We start from the raw sequence: 24,424 nt of genomic DNA on the forward strand, positions 1-24,424 counted from the left end.
AGATAAAACAGTTTTTGCCACATACAGCTCACCATCCCGTTAGCTGTGCCCGAATACACTGTAAAAAAGCGCAGTCTCCGCGGACAGCCTAGGCTCCAAAAACGTCCACAAAAACAACTTGGGCTAATCTGGCCCATAAAAACATAACAAACTGTTCCAGCAAATCACCAACGAGATGCGGATTTGGGAGAGTTTCAATTGCACAAGAGGAAGGGGGAGGGATTTGCGAGCTAGTTCTCTGTTTTGTTTGAACCGTGGTTTGAACGTCAAGAGAAGTGACATTACCCTGTATCGCTTATAGCATCTTTAATTTTGATCTTCCAGCTGGACATCTGTTGTGCATCACAAAGTGGTATGACCACATACTTCTGGGAGGTGCCTAGTTTCCGAGTCACTAATAGTTTTATGGTTGGAATGACTGACAGAGTGGCATTAGATGCTGAAAGGTTCTTCACAGAGCAGCTCCAGGTACAGTAAGGGGAAATGTCTTCTCTGTTATATTCTGTTTTGCTTGTATGCCTAACATCAGTTGAGCTTTCCTCAGTGACAAGAGAGACAACATATAAGACTGTGCACTGTATGTGAACTAAAAGCATTATTATTATTTAGCATTTTTATAAATGTGATTTGTGGAATGATAGGAAAGGATGTTGAATTTTCCATTAAACTAGGCGTCTAATATGTCAACAAAATACCTGTATTTATCCAATGTTCATGGATCTGTTTCTTGAATTATATGCAAATGAATGCCTATTTTGCATAATTTAGAAATCGGAATTGTGCACGTCATGGTTAAAAACGTATTAGAATCTCAGAAATAATCATGTTATGCAGTCAGCTTAAGACGGCTGCAAGCGGCTACATGAAGTTGAATCCCCCTAATGCCTCTGCACTCAATTGGACAGACCTAACCAATCAGCAATGAATAGACCTAACCAATCAGCAATGAAATAACTTCCCGTGAGCTTTAGGAAGAACACCCGAAACACCCCTCTTCTCCACAGATGCCTTAGGGACCGTTTGGTATTTATGGAATGGACCGGACCACCGGAGGAAAATAGGGGAGGGTCATGTCTTTTTATTCTTTGTTGAGGAAGGATCATCCAACTTTTTTTAGTTCGGGGGGCGGGGGGCCGCAACATTTCAAAGTGGCTTGTTTGGTGCATATTTTTCCATGTAGCTCTCAGTCTCACACCTCAGGGACCTTTCCCCTCTGCACATCACGTTTTTTTCTTAATTTCACGTTTATCCTTCTCCAACGTTGGAAGGGTTGCAGTAAGTCTATTCGTCTGTTTCGCAATTGTAAGTTTGTGCATTGGTCAGCTAATAATGTAGCCAAGTGCTTTATTCACCTAACAGCCTTTATTAATTTGGTCAACTTTATATAGCCCTAAAAAGGCTAAATGTACCTTTGGTTTACCATTGTGTGACTTTAAACAGTGTGCATGCTTTAACATTAGTAAAGCAGAATTGTGCTTCATTGATCCACACATCCAGCTCCTATTTTTTAAAAGGCATTTGTGAAGGAAGGAGTGGTAACATGCAAGCTCCCAAAGGAGGAGGCCTGAGAAAGCCTAGTGACGAGTCCATAGCAACCATGTCATGTGTTGAATTTGTTTACCATTACCCAGTGTGCTTTGTTGAATGGTCTGAATGTTTTAATGTTTTATTTTATGTGAATGTTTACTAGAAGGAGTAACTTAGTATTTGAAGTAATGCAGGAAGTGTGCATTTAGTTTCCATGCGTATTGTGTTTCCACAACAATGTTAGTGAGTAAATAATTATGCTGAAATGGCCACCATCTTGGTGGAGTGTGATGTGTAAGATGAGAAGGTAAAGTGTAGGTTCATGCAGCCCATAGGAAAAAGAATTACTTAATTTGGGACAACATACCAGTGTTGCAGTAATTGAGTCCGAGACTCAAACTCGAGTCCAAGTCATTAGCTAAATTTAGAGACTCGTGACTTGATTTGGACTTGAGCACTGAATGACTAGAACTTGGACTCGTGCATTCGCACTCGCGATGACTCGTCGAGGACTCGACTTTGTTTTGTAATATATCATAAGGCTATAATTGTAGTATGTCGTTAGGCTATAATTTGCTATAATATTTTAATATCTAAATTATTCGTAATACTAATTTTAGTTCAAGGGACTGCTTCGTGTCATACATCGCAAGTCACATCATGTTCACAATTAAAGCAAACTAACGTTAACACCAATGCCTGGAGACATGGCCGCCGCTATTTCAATGTAGTATTGCCAGGCAATATTAGTTCTCATACATGACATGATGACATTACCTAAGATTACACTCAGCCCCTGGCTAAACATCACACACTGCTGCTGGATAGCTGATCATCGTGACTTCCATTCATTCATTTTCATTTGGGGCGTGCCCTGCCGTGCTTCTGTCTGTTAATTTGCAGCAGGCTATTATCGGATGAAAAAAAAAAACTAAAAGTTTTCCCGATCAAGATATAGCATAGCCTCCCAGCGGGCACCGTGATGTCAATTTGATGTCAAGAATTAGTCAAGGTTTTGACCACCATGTTGAGCATCTATAATTTCATACTATTTTAGCATTACAAGCTATGGCTTGCTTGTTGTTGTAAAGACGTCCAACAAGGGATCAATCTAACATGTAGTCACTGGTCTATAAACTTGGGTCAATATGATTGATGTTAAATCAACGTTGATTTGATATCAAGAAAAAAGGCATAGGAAAAAGGGCGTCAAAATGATATGGAATTGACGTCATTGAATTGACCACCATATGAGAACCAATAATGTTAATAATCTTAATAGTAGTAATAATAGCCCACTAGGCTAATGTTACTATTGTTTTGACACTTCTACCAATCAGTCTGGTAATATAACAGACTAAAATGCCAACAGTAATCATTTTCACGATTGTTTTTAACGGATGCTTATCACCGCTTGATAAGCGCATGCGCACACACAGCAATTCCCATCCCCCACCCCTGAACAAATTCAAATTCGCGCAGCACTCTAGAATCTTCGCTGAGTTTGCTCCTTTTCAACTGCAGTCACCAGTGACTTCAACAATCAACCGTCACTTTTCTGTCATGCCTCTGACTGAATGTGTAAGCCGTACAAACTCTGCCGTCATGATATCCCAGGTAAGAATTACAGTACTTTTGTATGCCAATTGAAAACGTGAATTTATTCGAAATATATTGTTTTCATAATGGAATGTTAATCAAAGCCGTTAGTCATGTTTAGAATTAGCTAGTGAGCTAACGCTAGCGATGTTAGCTGTTAATGTTAACTTTTCCAGTAGCAGACTAACTTCACTATTATGTGGAATATCTGTTTGTTTGCCTGTTTGTCTGTTTGTTAGTTTTAGAATGAAATATCAGGCGCAAGTAAGTTAGCTATACATTTAAAGTAACGTTAGCTACATTAAAAATGGCTGTTACCATGCAGGCTAGTAGACACAGATGAAAGTTGTTAACGTTAGAATTAATAACGGTTAACGTTAGCTCTACCTTGCGAACTTCCATGGGACATAGGTAACGTTAGGTCACTGTATTTAAACTTAATACATGTAGTGCTAGTGTTGATACATAATATAGTGTTGCTATAACTGCAAAGAAGTCCTGTATGAATTAAGTAATATATTTATATCAGTTATCTACCCACTGATTTAAGGAACTGCAGTTTAATATAGCCATGTTTATTAACAGACCTGTCATTTAATGGATGTGATGGGTGGGTGGCACCTCAATAGCATGCCTACAAGTAAAGGGATCTTTAGTTTGTGAAGGGTAGTGTTAGGCTACATGTTCTTCATTTCATAGCCCTTATTTGCCCCTTGTTTGATGTACCTGACTTGCTCTGAGGCATGTGTTAAGATGCATGTGAGTGTAGTAGTGCTTCAGTGATGGTCTTTTCATGTTCTGTGTGTTTTGCAACATATTAATCTTAGTCTCCCTCTGTTTGCAGGTGGTGTGTTGTGAGGATTGCTGCAGTAAGAACACTGAGTGCATTCTGGAATATTCCAAATGTGTGCCACGTCCAAGCTCGCAAGAGAGTTCACTCACCAGGTAAAGACACACACACACACACAATGTTATTTTGAAGTATTAAAAAACATTGTTGTTTTAAAATTTTTGAACGAAATGGTTGGTAATTAGCACGTTTACGAGTATAGTTTACATTCCGGTATGATGGCAGAAGTGTCTTTGTGTACTGTGTGTCAAAACTATACTATTTAGCATGGTTGTGCAGCTACTTCAAATACTGTAAGTATTGTAATTTATCTACATATAACACTACAGTTAAGCGTGGGAAAAAAGTGGAGGTGGGGGTGGGGCGGGGATTGCATGGAAGGAGATGCATGCTATTTCAAGATTTGAACACCCATTCACTTTACTTTTTTAGCACAGTTAATTTGGACTAAATGCATCAGTTTTTCGTTTTTTTTAATTTTTTTTACATGAAGACATCCTTAACTTGTGAGTGTTGGAATTGTTGCTAGGTAGTTCATTTAAGTTCACTCAAAATGTCAGGCCGATTGTATGGTGTGTGCGTCTCGTCACTGCTATGGCGCGTTTACATGTTATCTGTCACTGCCAGCACGTTCTATACTCAGCGTTGTCCATCCTTGCAAATGGGTTCAAGTGAGGACATAGAGTTAAGTTGTAAACAATTGTAAAAATGATTGCCATAATCTGATTACACTCAAAAGACGTCTGGTTTTGGTACTCTACAAATTAATGTTTTACTTTTGTTATGCAATGTTAATGGTATACAGATTAAAACATGTTTTCAGTGTCTCTTTAGCTGAAAACTACTTCCAACACGCATGCCTCTTCCATGAATAGGCGCTCTTAGCCTGGCTAACGTCAGACCTCATTGAGATAGGGTCTGGGAATTAGACATTAATTTTCTCGTATTTGAAACATGGTTTACGAATGCCCAGAGCCGTTTATTGGGCGCTACGAATGTCTATCAAATACGTCTGTACATAGCTCATAACGGCTTCGGCGTGTCGTCATCGGCTTGCTGCCCTCCCTCCGTTCTGTGATTGGTTCCTTCGTTGAGGTGAAAACGAAGTCCATAGAATCCAGGCTGCCTAGCAGCGTGAATAAAATCGCGTGCGTAAGGCAGCATGGGAAAACCCAGGCTAAGGCACTCTAGTCCTTGAGCCACCCCCTAGTCCACCCACCCACCTACCCATCCGCCCCCCCCAAAAAAAAAAAAAAAAAACTTGGGGGTGTCACTCCCGGGATTTTAAAAACAATTCTAGTTGCTCAACATCATGTCTGATTAGCAATAACTGCTATGAAACAGAGACATTACATTTTCTGGTCAGTGAGGTTTAAATTAATTAGTTCCTGAATCCTATCCCATTTAATGTGACTTCAGAGGGCTTGAGAGGGATAGGATTTAAACCGTGGCGGACCGCCATGCTTAAATAAATGTAGAGGAAACACTGGATATTCCTTTCCTTGTTCTACAACAACAACCTAATAACATGATCATGCTGATGGCTGATAGCTTTTGCTCTTCCCAAATACAAGTAGCCAGGTGAGATGTTTGCAACTACATTACTTTTTATCAATCCAGTTGCAGCAGGCCTAGTTTCCAAACCACAATTGTTGAACTGTGATGAACTGCCCTATTTGTGATTGTTTTTAGAGATTCTAGAGGTTTTATACTAGTGCTGCCACTAACAACTAATAACTAATTTTGTTGTATAACTCGCACTCCTCCTTGTCCACAGGTGGCAGCAGTGCGGTGGAGGCAGAGTGGCAGCAGTACGGTGGAGGCAGAGGGGCAGCAGAGCTGGCCTAAACAAAACAGTCTTCAGCCCTTGGAACCGCACCTGGCTCTTTGGCCCCAAGAACAAACCTTCCCGTCATAGGTGCCTCTGATAGTGCTTCACTCACAAGAATGGTAACAAGAATGCACTTAAAGAATGCCCTGGCAGGAGCATCACATATGAATACTTTCACAGACAGTTGAAGTGCTTTGCCTCCATGAACAATGCCATCTTGCTGTAACTGCTGCAACTCCTGGAGAAAGTCACTTAAGTACTCTTCCTCTGAATTTGGTTTAGCAACTCCACAGTAGATGGCCACAATGAAAGGAGCAAAGTTGTGAAAGTTGCAGAGTATGGGCCACATTTGGAAGTTGGAGGATTTAAAAAGTGGCACACCATCAATGTTAAAGCACAAATGTAGGTGCTCAACGATTCCTGGATGCTGAGACAAACGTTTGGTTTTGGAGTAGCATTGTCGAGAATGGTCAGAAAAATCTACCAAAAAGTTTGTAAATTAAAGGATGGAAAAAGTATGGGATTTTAAAATAGAAAATGTGTAGGAACCCTGTTAAAAGAAACCATTTCTCTGTCTCTCTCCATTCAACTGGATCTCTCAATGTTCTCAATGTTCTCCAACATTCCATTACTTGTTACTACATTGTACATGTTGTCATACATTGTTCATATTTAGCCATATTTATTCTGCCCTTATAAGAAAACTACTAATACACTGCACATATTTAATTTATATTACTCTAAACCACCTTCTATAAACCAACTGTATACTACTGTCTACACGGCACTGTGTCTTGTCCTGTATATGCACCACCTGTCTATACTTTGTATATCACTTTTCTGCTTTTTTGCACTTCTAGTTAGACACAAACTGCATTTTGTTGTCTTTGTACTTGTATTCTGCACAAATAATCAAAATATATGTCAATAAATGCTGATGTAATTTTGACATCAATGTTTGTCGCATTTATGTTTATTTGACATTGAAGCTTGATATTGAATGATATCAAAACAACATCAACATCTTGACATCAAATAGATGTAGAATTGACATCAAACGCCAACAAAGCTTGACATGGAAATGACATCTTGATGTAGAATAAATGTTGAATTGACATCAAAGCTTGACATTGAATGATATCAGAATAGCATCAAAACGACATCAACATCATGACATCTTGATGTCAAATAAATGTCGAATTGACATCAAAGCTTGACATTGAATGATATCAGTAAAGCATCAAAACGACATCAACATCTTGACGTCAAATAAATGTTGAATTGACATCAAATGCCAACAAAGTATGACCTCAAAATAACATCAAAACGACATCGCGGAGGTCAAAATCTTGACATCAAATTGACATCAGTACATTGACGTCGATACAACTTTCATTCTAGACCTGTTTCTAGACGTAATTTTGACGTCGATGTTTGATGTCATATTGATGTTGAACTGACATCAAATGCCCACTGGGCTACTTCTTAATTTTGGTGTCATAAAATATAGAAGCATAACATTAAATTGCCTAGTTACTAGTAGAGTGTCCATTTAGAGTGTCAATGTAGGCCTACGTGTCTGCGCAAGTGAAACTGACAAACTGAACCTCTCGTGGATAGGCCAGAAACAACTATTAAAACCACGAATGAAGTGTATTACTGTTATTGTTCAAACGAGCGATTCGATAGCCTAATCCACTGCACACAAAAAAAGGAAATAGCAACTTGTTCTATTTCTAACAGGTGAATATCGTAGCAAATAGTAGCCTATGGCGATGGCAGCTTAAAAAAACATTTATTTCACTAATCTCGCTGAAATGAACGTAGAATGTGGCCTGTTGCGCAAAGAAATTAATTAGGCAGTTGCAGGTAGCCAGTGTTCACGTCACGGGAGTCAGAAAGAAGCTATCAAGACGGGCCCTGCTCTGTTTCTGTCCCTCCCAAACTGCGCTAAAATTGTGTAGGCTATTTAACAGCCAGAATTTTTTTTTTAAATGCCCGGGGAGGCCCTTTTATGATCCACACTACCTCTTACAAAATAGGCCTACTCCAACGTCCATCTAGCTCTTGTGAAGTATGAACTTCTACAACACTGCCTATACAATTGTCAGCAGTCAGTAACAACATAATGTGACTTAATGGCCTGTGTGATTGGGATGTGGATTGCTCATTTATTATGAGTAGGCCTATAGGCTATGGTATGGCTATGGTATGGTATTCTCTCTGATATAATAAATACAACCCATTGGGTTTGGCAAGAACTTTGGCAATACTACTTTCACACAAGTGATGGCACCCCTGCTTGGAGACAGAAGATTGTCCGTTTTGCTTTTAAGGATTTCATCTGCAATGGGAAAAAATGGAACGACATGTAGGCTATGCTTACTTTAGTGCTGGACTTGGACTCGATGTGGATCAATAGTGACTCGACTCAGACTTGACTCGGATGAGTAGTGGACTCAACTCGGACTTGACTTGGAATTTTTTTGGGGACTCGAACCTGGACTCGGACTCGAGGCATAGTGACTTGACTACAACACTGCAACATACTGTAGGTAAGTTATGGACAGGCAGCTTCAAGCAGACCCGTGCATTTTAAACATGCTATAACCTACAATCAAGGGTGCAGTTAGGCCTAATTCACAGATTGTGTTATTACAACAAATAACCAAACTAGTTTATGAGCACAACCCTTGTTTCTCACAGTCATAGCTCACAAAATCTAAAGCTGATGATACACAAGGCAACTTTTTGTGCAATGTTGCTGGACAATGTTCCTTAGTAGCCTATTGTGGTTCTGGCATGTTCCCATTGATACTGAGCACTGTTTTGTTTCTTTAAAAAAAAACTCTCTTTCAAATTCCCATGATCATCCAATAGAACACATGGAACTGGTTATGTGGTTGCCCAGCAACATTACAAAAGTTGCCCCATGTATAATTATCACGTTAAAAAAAACACATTGGCCCAAAATAAACCATTAATCCAGCACCTGGTTATTTTCTGCGTATGTACTAGGCTATATTTATTTGCATTGAGAAAAATGAGGGACAGGCAAAAAAGAAACAAAGTTAAAGTTTGATGAGGTGACTGAATTGCAGTCGCAGGCTAAGGGATAAGCTGAGTAAGAAAAGGGGTTAAGTTTAGTTCTAGACTACTGCCAAGGACCTATTAGGTTGACATACAGGCCCGGGCTACGTCCTCTGTTTCCCAGACACTAACGCAAAAAAAGCCCTGGATTTTGGCTTTTGAGTTCAGCAATCGCCATGTGTGTTTTTACATGGCTTTGGCTTAGGCTTGTGTTTGTACCAGGAAGTGGGCTGTTGTCTGGATTATCTGTTTACCCAGACATTCCAAGTCTCCCGGAAGTTCCGGGAGTAACCCGCATATTGATAACGGCATCTTGATAATGGATAACCTGATGCCCGCAAATTAGATAAAATCTCCTGGAATCTAGAGCGAGCGAGCAAGAGTGTGCACGCGAGACTGAAACTTCAAATCGCGCGTGTATCTGAGTGTAGTGCGGTGGTGGCTAGAGGGGATACAGCTAAGGGTTAAGGTTAGGGTTAGGGTTAGGTTACTTCCTGTCCTGATACTGTTTATTTCTATGGAGATTTCACTAGAGATTTCACTATCTGTTACGTGACTTCCGTTCTTAGCTGTATCTCATCTAGCCACAACCGTGTAGTGCGCACACGGCAGTGAAGGAAAGTGAGAGAGAGGTGGTGCATGTGTGCCTGTTCAAGACAAGAGAGCATCCTGATTGGCCTGTTTTGCTAAATCAACCAATCAGGTTTTATCACTTTTATCACCTCCCTAAAATCTTTTTTTGCTAGTCTAGAGGAATACGGCTAGCCTTCTGAGACAATCCTGATCTCGCGAGCTTCAGATTTTCACTCGCAGATCAGTCTGGCATCTCTCCGATAGAGAAAATTTGGAGCAGTTCACCAAATGAACGTCCATTCAGCGTTGGTTTTGAGGTGGGTTTAGGTGTGACGCGACTTCCATGGATGAGATGAGCATAGCTATCGCTGAAGTTTTATCCGAATATTTGAGTATTCCTGGGGAAGCTAGGAATCTCTGCAATGTAGCTGGGAGGAATGAAGGACACAGACATCCTCCACGGCCAATTCAAGTTAGTGTTTGGTAGCACTGAATCTTAGTTACTTAGCAAGAAGGAATATGCTTTCTTCAGACATGTAGCCTACCATGAAAACTTGGTGGGGATTTTCGTTGATGAGGTTCATGTCACATACAATAGTAAGTTTTAAAACGTTAACGCTACTTACCTAACTTGTATGTTAAAAGATGCCATTAGAAGAACGCTTCGTTTATCAGATTTGGACCGTCTATCACCAACATAGGTGGTGATAGACAGATGGTTTATCCAATCAGCTAACCAGTATTTTCGCCCCTTCCCAAACGTTCTCCAACGGAAAGTTCCCAGATGGATATGCAGAGCAAATGCGAAGCAATTCATCTGGCGGAGTCAGGTTAGAATACGCCAAACCCCATTGGTAAGTAGGCTAATACACTGCAAAAACTGCTTATCTAACAAAATCTAACCAAGTGTTATTAATCTTATATCAAGATAAAAAAAACTAGTTGGTATTGTTTTTAGTATAAAGACACTTACCTAGCACTTTCTCATGAAATCATTTGACTTAAAATAAGTCAAACTTTTCTTAAATCTCATCCTGAAAACAAGCAAATTTGTCTGCCAGTGCGTTAAGCAAATTTGTCCTAAAAACAAGCAAATTTGTCTGCCAGTGCGTTGAGCAAATTTGTCTTGATAAGACAATAATAAGATAAGTCTTCTTAAATTAAGTCAAAATGATCTTTTGAGAGAGCGCTAGGTAAGTCTTTTCATACTAAAAACAATACAAAATAGATTTTTTGATCTTAATATAAGATTATCAACACTTGGTTAGATTTCATTTTTTGCAGTGTACGTCCTGCCCTTTTCTTAGGCAAATGAGACATAACTTCTTCAGAGGTTGAAAGTAAATGTTACAAACTTCAATTTCTTCAAAAATCGACTCATGCTTCAATTATGTTTGTATCGGCAGCCATTTTGCACTGATTTCAGTAGGAACGTTTTCCCATGAACACAGCGGAAGTGAGATCAGTGAGCGTCTCTGAAAGTAAGAGTCTTCCTGTTATGAAGCATTTGGCCCAGAAGTTTGTTCTGCATGCGACCTTCTGGGTACCCAGATTAGCTTTTTGCAGGTTGAGATGTCTGGTTTACAGTGATGTTGGAAGCATATCCACACCACACACAGATTTTCTTTTTCACCAGATTGTAATGAAACAGTTTCTACACCTAGGCTTATTAACATATGATTTCCCTAATATTGAAGACAGATGTAATAATTTAATAAAAAAAAATATTTATGTGTGAAATGAAGCTTTAAAACTTAAATAAGTAGGCTATAATATCAAATTATCTTGATAGTCCTGCATACTGATAGTCCATGTCAACTGCTACTCTAAGAAGGTATCCCAGTGCAGTTAGTAAAACAAACAGAAAATCTAAATAATCTTGTATTTCCACAGGTGCAGGCCTCAAGATCTGGATAAGGAAATAAAAACAGACAATGATGAATTCACTTCCACTGTGTGTCTTCATGTTGGCACTGAGTAAGCTTTGTCAGATCTGTTTATGAAAAATCTTTGTTTTACTGGCAAGTTGTTTCATGTTATTATATGCCATGTATACAACCTAGGCTTCCTTTGAGTGTGCAACCACTCCATGGTTTCTCATGTCCATAGCTGGGTGCGCGGCCCTTGTCTTAACTAATGAAACATGATGTTCATGTCCCTGCAATAAGCCTTTGTCTTGGCAGATGCTTTTGTCCAAAGCCACTTACAACATCAATAAACATTACTTTATCATTAGTTTAACATTAATTCAAATAGCCTACATTAAGCATAATAATAATTATGACCGCCTCTAGCGAAGCAGTCATATAGGGATTTTTCGTAGACTAAGGTCGGCCAATGAGCTGCTAACCTGCTAGAGGTTAGCTTATTAGCTCATTAGCTGCTAACCTGCTAACATGCCAAACATGTTCGTAAACCTACTAATTACCAACCATTTCGTTCGAAAATTCTAAAACAAAGATGTTTTTTAATACTTCAAAATAACATTTGATAAATGAACCTTACATTTTTCAGTAGCCATAGGTGTGTAGATTTGAACAAAATCTAGTTTGGTTGGAGTCTAGAGTTTAGTGCTGGGCTGGTGGGTGCATATTCCCAACCTTCTCACGGCACATCAACGATTAGCCAGAATTCTCGTCGCAATTCAAAATTCCACTGGAGCTCCAAGCGGATTTGTACACGCAGCCTTACAAGTGTAGCTAAAATTAGATACACTTATTATGTGGGTGCTTGCGTTTCTTTAGGAATCCGCCATCTTGGTTTGTATAGAAATGAATATTAAGTGACACAAACACGTAAGAGATTGGACATACGGGACGGTTGGTAATATGTGACGTTCCGATACTTACTTTCATCGGTGGCCACCAATGGTGTACTTTTTCCGAATGCTGTGTAGCTTAGAGTTCTCAACGGGCCTGAAAATTACAACCCGACCCGACCCGGCCCGTGGCTTTTAAAGCCCGGACCCGATGTAACCCGACACATCAACATGAATTATCTGCCCAAACCCGGCCCGACGTAAAACATAGGCTACGTTTCGACTGTTAAACTCTGACTTTATTTAGGTGAAGATTCAACACATAGCGTGACAATTTAGCCTACTTAAAACAGTGATTTTCTCTTCTTCTGGCGTATCGTGACGGATGAACCATGGCAACTTTGGATGCGGTAATCTTAGCGATAGCCTACTTTTTGCAATACCCTCGATATACATATACAAGCTTAGTTTATGGCCGTTCATATGAGCACAATAACTTAATTTTGAAAATTTTACCAAAGCGACTGGTTTCGCCTTGCAGGGTCACATATTTCATCAGCACCTTGCATTTTGAGCATTGCACATAACCTGTAGAATTTCCATCAGAATCCAGCACCACTCCAAACACTTTCCAGACCTGATTTTCCCACTCCTGTAGTAGCGACGGTGAATTCACCTGTGGCAAGTTTAGCCTACTTTTCACCAACTCCATCTTCTTCTCCAGGCTAAAGGCGTGCACACAGCGGCAGGTCTGCCCCTGCCCCTTCATGATGCACATTGCACGCAGCAGCAGACTTTCTTTACGGTGAACAGCAGCTTTTTTTTTTCACTGAGCAGAAAAGATTAAGCCCGAGGTCCGACCCGACCCGAGTCATTTGCTTATATTTTCGACCCGAACCCGGCCCGAACCTGCGGGTCCCGTCGGGGTTGTCGGGCCGACCCGACCCGTTGAGAACTCTAGTGTAGCTGAACCTGAGCTGAACTCAGTGTTGCTACGTAATGAGGTGTTACATGTGAAGTCGCACATGCTGCAGCGTGCAGCCAGAGCTCTCCCATGGCCTCGTGTGCACTTGGCAAACAAACGTCCTCTTGATGTCCCCGGCATAACGTTATTGTCGGGCCCACACAAGGACGTCCTTGGGATGTTTTTGAAATGACCCAATGCAGACGACACCGAGGGACTTAACGGGGACGTCCCCAAAAGGACACTGGACATCACATAGGAGAACTTGCTCCGGACGTAAATAACGTCCTGGTGACGTCCGCTAGAGAACATGACGTTGGGAACCAATTAGGGACGTTGTGAATGTCCGCATCCCCATATGCTCATCTTTCTTGCAGGATGACAAATTCTGACACAGTACAGTTCTGATTGGATATTGGCAGCACAGTCAGCTCCACTGATTGGTTCACTGATGAAGGCGCTTAACCTAGAACCTCTGGCTAGACGGAGGAGCTTCCTCCCTCACGCCATTCACCCCCATGTTATGTTACTCACAAACCACTGGGATTTGGTACATTTACCATATAGGCAATAATAGAGATCTTGAGGAGGAAGACCCTCCGTGCAGTAATTTTCCATTAAGGCAGATGTCACTTGCAGGAATTTGACAGATTTCAGTGACATTGTGTTTAAAAAGCAATTTGTTGTTGTTTTAATAAGTGTGTTGGTTAAATGTATGTAGATGTTATTACTTTAATTTATCTGAAAAGTTTAGGGAGGATTGTCCTTCTTTTCCCCAATGGACGATCCTCCTTTATCATCAACTGTAACATCTCCATCAGGTAGTGCGGAAACATCTCCAGAGCCAACACCAACAGGAAGTGAAGAAACAACTGCTTCTGTGTCAACTTCAGCACTGTGGCAGTTTCTAGAAGAAGTGGAAGGTATGCGGCTGAGTTGGGGGGTGTACACAGAGTGTCAGCACAGTCAGCTCTGTTGATTGGTTCACTGATGAAGGCACTTAACCTAGAACAGTGATCCCCAAACTACGGCCCGCGGGCCAAATACGGCCCGCCAACTCATTTTGGGTGGCCCCCCAAAACATGTCCGTGGTATATAGCATCTGGCCCGCACGGGAGTACATCGTCAAACTATAACCTCCGTAATTTCCCCATTAGTACACATGTAATACTCCTTTTGTCCACTGGTGGTTGTTTTGGCGCTGTTTCGCATTTGCCATCGAAAACGGAATGAAATGTAGGCCTACCTGCAAACAATGTAAGAGGCCTATGCTGACTGCATCAGTGCTCAAAGTATTCTAAACGTTTATCAATTATTTGTTAATAACTAACTAACTTCTATTCAAGTAATATTTCTGGGATAATTATTTCTATTTTTTATTCACATGTTCAAATGTTCATACAGAGTTTAAAGTTCTCATCAGGTGAGTGAAAGTTAGAATGGTCGTAATTTCAGATGTGTTTGCCAGCACTTCATAAAACTGCCTAGTTTGATAACTTTAAATTATTTGTAGGATATTGCTTGTTCACAACTTGAGCTATGTATGCAAAGCAAAACGAACAGTCTTTTTATTAGTATTATTTCATTTGAGCTACATTTTACACTGATATGGCATGGTGGCAACATAAACACAGCTAGCAATGGTATTAAATTGCAGTACCCTATGATTAAATGTAATGGAATATTCAACTAAGGTAGACTGCTGTTGTTCACAGCACTAAGGTATTTATGGTTGATATACTCCGAGTCTCTGGCCCTCTCTTAGAGCCAGGCATAGTGAGCTGGCCCTCGGAAGAAAAAGTTTGGGGACCACTGACCTAGAACCTCTAGCTAGACAGAGGAGCTTCTTCCCTCAAACCTTTAACCCCATGTTATGTTACTCACAAACCACTGGGATTTTGTACATTTACCTAGGCTAGGTTACGGGGACGCTGGCGAGACACGCCGCTCCGTCTGGCGTCATGTTTTTGTTTGTTTTTATGTAATGTTCGTAATTTTATGTAATGTCATGTTTATTTTTTGTATTGGTTTGTCTAGTTAAATGTTTTCCCTATTTATTTACGTTATTTTTTTTAATAGTTTTTTCGTGTTATTCTTAGTCCTTTTTACTGCTTCTAAGTCAGCTGATGTCGTTGACGTTTGTCCATTGGGAGCTGGCTATGGCTAGCTTTTGCCTAGAAGCTAGCTGGGCATCGGACATCCTTCCATCCATCCGTGAGCGGTGCTGCACTTCACTGTCTGGTCGAGGGGATCTCTCGGGACAGCTGGACCTAGGCTACTCTGCGAAAGATCTGCCGTCGCCGCCGAGCTGTTGCTGACCTGCGAGCTGCCATGCCAACTGCAGACTAACGTCAACGGTGAAGAGCTGCAATCTCACGGAGCAACAAACGGTCGCTGTTAAAAGTCCATCTACACGATCGCCCACTACTTCAGACTGTGCTTCCAGTGATCTCCAGACTGCAGTCTACAAGGCCTAGGACCTAACGTTAACGTTATTTCGAGACTGCCAGTTAATTCACCGGGTTGGTCAGTTGCTAAAGAACTTTGTTGCCGTTGCATGTGAAGACACAGCTCTGTGCGCAGTTTTCACGGATCATCATTGCCCTTGGACATTTTTCAGCTGGTTTGGAAATTGGACTAATTTTAACATCACTTTTCCCACTTTTTAAATATATATATATATATATATTTTACTTTTTATTTGTTTTGTTGTCTGTCTTGTCTTATTAGCACAGTTTCCAGAAGAAGAGGAAGGTATGTGGCTGGGGTGGGGGGTGTACAGAGAGTGATGGGTGTTAAGCCCACATTTATGCATCTAGATATGATTTAATGGCAAATCAAATTTAACCAAGTGTTATTAATCTTATATACTCTCGTAAGATTATTTTGACTTGATTTAGTAAGAGCTTGACTTATTTTAAGGTGTTTTATCAGGACAAATTTCCTTAAAGTGTAACTCAGGAGTGCAAACAGATAGGGTCTATTTATGGTTAACAAGTTAAAAAAATTATGATAATTGCTGGAGTTTTGAGGTGTTATCACTGAATGGGCTTACAGTACAGTAAAAGCTATGGGGGCAGCTAGCATGTAAAAAAAATAACATAAAATAACATAAAAAAAATAACATAACAGTGACAAGCCAATAGTAAAACTATAATCTTACCTACTGTAGCTCAGGTAGGCTACGCTACAGTATGTGCAGAAATAAAAGGGCCTGTAAGTCATATTTTTGATGATGAAATGTCTTAAACTAAGCTCAACTATAATTTAATTATTGTAGCAAACTCTTATTAAATTAAAGGTTGTATCAACGATTGCGGGTGACGTTACTGCTGTTGACCTTCAAACAAAACAGAGAGGTAGCTCGCTACTCCCTCCCCCTCCCTCCCGTGCTCTCCTAAACGCACATCTCGTCGGTTATCGGTTGGAATGCTATTTAGTTAGCTTTTGAGTGGTTGGTAGCACTTGTTGGTAGCAATTGTTTTTGTGGGCAGATCTTAGAGCCTAGGCTGCCTACAGAGACACGTTTTTTGATTGCTTGCCTATGGGGCGGGCAGCTAGCGGATCGTGAGAAAAGATTAGATGAGTGTGATCATTTATGTTTAAGCCTGCCATAGCTGATACAACCTTTAAGTCAAATAACTTTACGAGAAAGCGATAGGCAAGTCTCTTTATACTAAAAACAATACCAACTAGATTTTTTTTCATATGAAAATAAGTGTCACACCTGGTATAAGGTTTTTAACTACCTGGTGAGATAAACATCAAAGATGCTTTGCTACAAGCAGGAATTGCAGGAGCTACTTGGGTATGATGTCTTTGTGGTGGTATTCCCAAAGTCCTTTTGGGCAAGCCCCTCCACTCGGCGGCCATATTGCAATGCTTTTTGGCCACTTATTTTGACAGAGATGTGGGTGTGTAAGGCTTCACGACACCAACCTTGCTCCGGCAGCGAGATCACAACACGATTGGAACGATGTATTCACAACACACCAAATGATTGGCACAATGTATTCACATGTTGACTCTTTAGCCGCGGAAGGGACAGGATATGTGTAGACAACTGCCATATTGGCTTTACAAACTAACCCCATGCATTTCTATTAAGGATTTTTTGAGTGCTGTGTCTCCTCATTAGAATGTCTCTGGTATTCCATCGTCAGCAGGTGTCGCTAGTGATTTGCCCCTTAACCTAGTTGATTTTTGATCCCCATATGCTTGTCTTTCCTGTAGTATGACAACTTCTGAAACAGGACAGTTCCCCTGAATTTTTGATTGGATATCAGTAGCACAGTCAGCTCCACTGATTGGTTCACTGATGAAGGCACTTAACCTAGGGGGCGCATGCGCACACAGCGATCGGCAGCATAGTTGGGTGATGGTTGTCTGTTTGTTTGTATTTTGTAAGTTATTTGAGTGCTCTTTCATATCCGATCGCAGTTTCTAACGCGTATCTGCCACTTCAACGCATGATTAGCCCTGCAGCGATCGTTTTTCCTGACCGGTTACAACCCAGACGGCACACATAAATCTTACCGATGTCGGGCCGATGAATGCCATTACAGTCTAGAAGACATCGCATAGGAAGCGTTTGCTCATTGGCAAGACATCGCCGGGATGTCGGCAAATCATCGAAAACGACAATGAGCCAATGTTTCAACGACTCATCGTTTGGTCATTGGCAAGACATCGCTGGGATGTCGGCAAATCATCGAAAACGACAATGAGCCAATGTTTCAACGACTTATCAAAGCTATGACCACCCCCGGCTTATACGACCTTTATTTATTTAGGTCGGAATTTGAGATTGCACATTTTACACTAGGCTATAAATGATTAGATTAGACACAAGAAAGATGGCAGAAATATTTTCAATTAATTTTATTGAATGTTTAAAAAAGTCTGAATGATGAAAAAATGCTGTTAGAAAATGTTCCCCCAAAAATCAGGTTCTTCTCCTGCAAGAGACAAAAACAACAATTAATTCACCGCAACACTTTCATCTTTAAAGTCTAACGTTACCCTTACTGATTGCTGTTAATGAATTTTCATAGATGCAGAGAACCACTACCGAGCTCGGAGAAATAGATTTCAAACCCATTAGAATTACCTCAGCTGATATTTCAATCAAGCAGAGCTAATGCGGTTACTTGGCTAGCGCGCTAACGCCGGCCAAAACACGAACTCTGGAAGTGTCTAGAGAAAGTTGGGACTGAAACGTAGCCTATATTTGCTTTGGGAACTTCGGCTGATGCATATCTGTGCAAAGGCGTTATGATGACACGACCAGCAGGTTAGCTCAGCCAGAGAATGTCTAATAAGGGACGTAGACGGGCTCTGGCTCAGCCAAGACAGTAACGTTAGCTAATAGCCTAGCTCCCACTCCTCTCCATACAAAAACGACAGCCTTTCCTGGGTTAAGTCTCACGGTCAAATAATAACTTGCTATTCTTACACCCAAGCATATTGCTGTCCTTGTACCGGTAATCATGGATGCTGTAGTGTTAACATTTCGCCATAGCCGCTAGCTAGGTTTAACATATTTTCCGGTGTTAGCTCAACTAGCTAAAGTGAATTAGTTCACAACGAAGTTGTAATTACCCCAAAACAGCTCTTTATAAAGTAATGTACACCAAGTTATGGCTTAGCCTAGCAGGCAAATATAAACAGTCATACAATTGACACAATGCCTATTTTCTGACAATTTACATGAGTGAATTTACCAACCTGAAAATTGCTGCTCCAGGAGGCTGATCTGACATGCCTGGCTGCCTGCTACACACGCAAAAAAAGAACAGATAGAGCGGGATCTGCGTTGGGTAGTAGGAACCAGACATGTGGACTGGAGTCACATGACTTGGACTCGAGTCAGACTCGAGTCATGATTTTAATGACTTCAGACTTGACTTGATAAAATTCGGCATGACTTGCGACTCGACTTGGACTTGAATACTATTCACTTGAGACTTGACTCGGACTTTGCCTCTTTGACTTGTGATGACTTGACATGTCTCGAATCAAAAACTAAATTTCCTGATCGTGGACCAGTCACCCCACAGACGCTTTCCCGCGACTAAAAAAAAAATAAAAAATAGCGGAGACAAGCGGCCAGAGCACAGTACAGTACTGCCGCTACCCCCACACGCGTTACGCACTGTGTGTAGGGCACCAAGAGACAGAGGAAGGACCAACATTTAGCCAATCACTACTAGCTTTACTGCAAACTGATTTGCACTCTTGTTAGAGAACGTTTAATGTCAAAAAGCACCAACAGCATGTTACATAAAGTTGATACTTTTCGAGTCCTCTCCATTAAGATCCAACTTGAACTTATGCTAGCCTACTGCATTTAATTGAGAACGCATCTAAGCACGCACGAGAGGGAGAGAAAATGAGTAAGTTCCAGCTGGCTTGTCATTGTTGATGATGATTGATATCTTCTTTTAAATATAAGAAACATATAAAAGGAAATCGTGAAGGCAACAAATACGAGATTAGAGGAGATTGTGAATTTATCCGGTTCTCACTAGCCTACTGTACTGTTATAAACTATGAGATCCAGCTATACATGTGGCACAAACAATGTTTGAGTTTGTGGACTAGCCATAGGCTATATTTGAACGGAGCTGGTAAAAAAAGATCATTATGAGAACGTGTGGACAGTGGCACACAATGACCCAATGGGCTTAAAATGACAGTGCACCATTTACAAATGAGATAAACAGCATCAAATGTGTAGTATTTCTTAAGAAATGAATACTTTAAAACAAAATTACTGTCATTATTATCTTTTAAATAATATAAGTGTTGACCTTGGCTTCCCTTATGAGTCGCCACTGCCAGACAGCCTAATAAATTGTTTGCAGGCAAATCTGTGGCCTAGCGCAGTGAACTGCCATCAGTCAAATTATTACTCATCCTTACAGTGGGCTCCGCAATTTGGAAAAACAATATATATATTTGCAGCTGTGCTGAGTGTTATGTAGCTATCTGTTTACAGATTACTCAGGTATGCACATGTGTATATTACACAGGTATGCGCATGCATATGTCGTAAAAGATTACAAGACAGAAACATTGAACATATTTTAATCTGTATTTATAAACAAAAAATACTGTGGATTAGATGGAAGTGCTAAAATTATGATCGATAGTCTAATAATGGCATTATTAAGTGAAGAGTACCTGATGACTTGTTCAGGACTTGGACTTGGACTCGACTTGGCTTTGATGTGACTTGGACTTGGACTCGACTTGCCCTTCTCTGAATTTACTTGGGACTTGACCTGGACTTGACTGCTAAGACTTGGGACTTACTTGTGACTTGCCAAACAGTGACTTGGTCCCACCTCTGGTAGGAAAGATCAAAAGCCAACATACATGGAAGCTGGGGTAAAAAAAAACAGATAGCGGGATCTGCTTTGCATGGGCGGATTATGAACTTTCGGGCCCCTGGGCCCAGATGTATTAAGGGCCCCCCACTAATTGTCGTATATGTGGGAGGGGGGTTTGGGGGTCCTCCCCCAGAACATTTTTAACTTGTTTGATGTGATTTCCTGTATTCTGGTGCATTTTGGGGATGGCCAATACTAAATTCAATCAGATTCATAGCCTACATCCTGATTTGTTGATATTGAGGCAATGATTCCATGCAAAGGCTTGGGCTTCAGGGCCCCTTGACCCCTTGGGCCCCTGGGCCTGGGCCCGGTAGGCCCGTGCAGTAATCCATCCCTGCTGCTTTGGGTAGTAGGGACGATCAAAAGCCAACATACATGGAAGCTGGGCTTAAAAAAAACAGATAGCGGAATCTGCTTTGGATAGTAGGAACGATCAAAAGCCAACATACATGGAAGCGACTTCAGGCCGATACCCCTGCGACATTATTATATGGGAGGATTCCATGCTGATCTGAATCCGACATCGGGCAGATGTATGTGTGCTGTCTGGGAATGAAATGGACTGAGGCCTGGTGACTATACTCTATACTACTATACTCTCTCACATACACCACTATACTCTCTCACATACACCACTATAATACACCACTATACTCTCTCACATTCACCACTATGGATGAAATGGACTGAGGCCTGGTGCGGCACCTCTCAGTCTCGGATTTTATACAGCCGGGACTACCTGTTCGATCAACCAGCGAACTCTAGGCCACCTCCAGATCTAATCCTCCCGAACATCGCCGAGATCAAATGCCAATATGGAACGAGCGGGAGCTCTACCAACGCACCTCGGCGGAGAACAAGGAAGCAACATGGAATACACTACTGGAATACATGCTGAAAGCGGAGCGTCTGCAACAAACTTCCCAGAACCTCAGCAGGCAGATGGAGACTCTGGATCAATTTTCAACCCCAACCTCCTTGATTTCCCATCACCACCCACACCCAATCACGTCCCCACCCAATCAAACTCCCCAGGCCACACCAACCCCCCTAATCTCCCATCACCATCCCCACTCCGTCATCCCACCACCCACTCAAACTCCACAGGATCCCCTGAATACCCATCACCATCCCCACCCAAGCACATGATGTTCCCTGCAAGAATGGAGAGACTGCTACCAGTAGCCATGCAGAGTTTTACTAGCCCAATATCATTAGCACCAAAGAAGCGAAGGGCACCTCCACTCCCTTGCCCTCCCTCTCCCCGTTTAGAAGGATCTCTTAAGCAGCAGCAACCTCTTAGTTCATTTTCTCAGCCGGCATATAGCATGGAATGTGCAGTGGAATGTGCAGTGGAAAATACAGATGGCAGCAGCAGGGGACAATTATATGATGACTGTATTGCATGATATTCTCAGGGTCCCTGCAATATAAATGGTACTGACAGTAGTTTTGAGAACATGCCGGGACCCAGTAAGCCCATGACATTCTCTATTCCTGTATTGACAAGAAATAGAACACAAATGCATCGAGCTTATAGGGTAAACCAGTCCAATCTCCTACCCGTACCACATCAACCTCAGATTTCCCCCATGGATCATATTTCCCCAACACTTACAGCAAAACTAGCATTCCTAAATATCAGATCTCTTTCAAACAAATCATTCTTAATTTATGATCTAATTTGCACACACAACCTTGATTTTTTACTTTTAACTGAGACATGGTTAGATCAAGCAAACAGTGCTGCTACTCTCATCGAATCAGCTCCCCCAAATTTCAGTTTTTTGAGTGCTACCAGAGCAAATAAAAGAGGTGGGGGGATAGCCACAATTTTCAAGACGTCTTTTCAGTGCAATCAGTCGTCATTCGGTGACTTTACTTCATTTGAATATCTGTGTGCATGCATTAAGTCTTCTCCTCAGATTTTATTACTGACAATTTACAGGCCTCCAAAACATTCAGCTAAAGTTTTTCTTGAAGAGCTAGGTGAACTGCTATCAGTTGTTTGCATTGAGTTTGACTGTCTTATTATATCAGGGGATCTAAACTTGCATGTGGATAATCCTGAAAACAATTATGCCAAGGAATTCATTGCACTAATCGATACTTTCTCCCTAACACAGCATGTACAGGGGTCAACACACTCTCTCGGCCATACCCTCGACCTTGTTATCACAAAGGGTCTCGATGTCTCTACAGCTGTTAAAGACCTGGCCTTATCTGATCATTTCTGCGTGTTCTTTGATGTGTCTATGTCCCCACACACTCAAAACACAGATATGATGGTAAAAAGGAGAATCATAAATGATCAGACAAGTGCTCTCTTTGAGCAAGCACTTTCACTAAAGTCAAGTCAACTGTCAGACTCTGAAGACTTATTTGATCACTTTAATGCAAAAATGGCAAACATTATGGATGGCATTGCTCCATTAAAATTCAAGAAAGTTAAGGACAAACAGAAAGCACCATGGAGGCAAAATCCAGCAGTTAAACTTCTAAAAAGAGAGTGTAGGAAGACTGAAAGAAAATGGCGTTAATACAAACTTCAGATCCACTATGAAATCCATAAAGAGATGCTCCGCACATATAACTCTGAAATATGCAAAGCAAGACAGTCTTTCTTTTCTAACATTATCAATAGAAGTTCAAATAACACTCGTATTCTATTTTCAACTGTTGATAAGTTAACAAATCCCCCCTCACAATTAGCGCCTGAACTTCTCTCAACTAATAAATGCAATGAGTTTTCATCTTTTTTTTTAAAGGTAAAATTGACAAAATCAGACTCAACATATCTGCTCAATTACAAATTCAACAACCTGAACTTCCAGCAACAAACAGAGGGAAACTAAACTTGATGTCAGAGTTCAGCTTGATAGACTACGAAACACTTGAAAAAACGGTACAGAATCTCAGCTCTTCCACATGTGTCTTAGACACTCTGCCTACCAATTTCTTCAAAACTGTTTTTCACCTCATAGCGGCGGATGTCCTTCAAATTGTAAATGTATCACTGCTGTCTGGCACTTTTCCTAAGTCACTGAAAACAGCTGTTGTAAAGCCACTTCTCAAGAAGAATAACCTGGATGCCTCCATGCTAAACAATTACAGGCCCATATCCAATCTACCTTTTATTGGCAAAATTATTGAAAAAGTAGTCTTTAATCAATTAACCACCTTCCTAACATCAAATGGGTATTTTGATTACTTTCAGTCTGGTTTTCGGGCAAATCACAGCACTGAAACAGCTCTCATTAAAGTTTCCAATGACATACGCCTCAACACAGATTCAGGTAAAACATCAGTCCTAGTGCTACTGGACCTTAGAGCAGCATTTGACACTGTTGATCACAATATTTTACTACACAGACTAGAACACTGGGTTGGATTTACAGGCATAGTTATCAGCTGGCTAAAATCATATCTACAAGAAAGGAGCTTCTTTGTTGCCATCGGAAACTGTACCTCAACACCAACGTCCTTGACCTGTGGTGTTCCCCAGGGGTCGATCTTGGGGCCACTATTATTCAACCTCTATATGCTCCCACTTGGACAAATCATTCAAAATAATTTGATTTCATATCATAGCTATGGAGATGACACACAAATGTACTTAGCTCTATCACCAAACGACTATGGTCCTCTTGAATCTATGTGTCAGTGTATAGAACAAATCAACACCTGGATGTCTCAAAATTTTCTTCAGCTGAACAAAGAAAAAACTGAAGTAATTATATTTGGTAAAAATGAGGAAAGACTTAAGGTTGCCACTCTCCTTGGCACAAAAGGGTTGAAGGCATACTGTTAAAAATCTTGGTGTATTAATTGACAG

General features: G+C 40.9%; 1 protein-coding gene and 1 long non-coding RNA gene across 3 annotated transcripts in view; both read left to right on the forward strand.

Moving 5' to 3' along the window:
• The first annotated feature begins 323 nt into the window (after positions 1 to 323).
• The window catches only part of LOC143103138 (uncharacterized), a 39,108-nt gene continuing 15,007 nt past the window's right edge, over positions 324 to 24,424 (forward strand). The window contains exons 1-4 of one of the 2 annotated variants that reach the window (XM_076266937.1): positions 10,247 to 10,324; positions 10,877 to 10,951; positions 11,364 to 11,447; positions 14,014 to 14,115. In XM_076266937.1, the coding sequence (XP_076123052.1) occupies positions 11,405 to 11,447; positions 14,014 to 14,115 (145 nt within the window). In that variant the 5' untranslated portion in view covers positions 10,247 to 10,324; positions 10,877 to 10,951; positions 11,364 to 11,404. Of the gene's footprint in view, positions 469 to 10,246; positions 10,325 to 10,876; positions 10,952 to 11,363; positions 11,448 to 14,013; positions 14,116 to 24,424 lie in introns of those variants that run through there. The other variant, XM_076266936.1, reaches the window with a different exon arrangement.
• LOC143103137 (uncharacterized) lies at positions 2,505 to 6,762 on the forward strand. Its single transcript, XR_012982729.1, has 2 exons — positions 2,505 to 4,071; positions 5,754 to 6,762. It is a non-coding gene; the product is annotated as an uncharacterized LOC143103137 (long non-coding RNA).

The sequence above is a fragment of the Alosa pseudoharengus genome, unplaced genomic scaffold, assembly GCF_046254945.1.
Source record: "Alosa pseudoharengus isolate Yale_2024_CS ecotype anadromous, Long Island Sound unplaced genomic scaffold, YU_APseudo_1.1 YU_APseudo_1.1_scf_4, whole genome shotgun sequence".
NCBI classification, from domain to species: Eukaryota; Metazoa; Chordata; class Actinopteri; order Clupeiformes; family Clupeidae; genus Alosa; species Alosa pseudoharengus.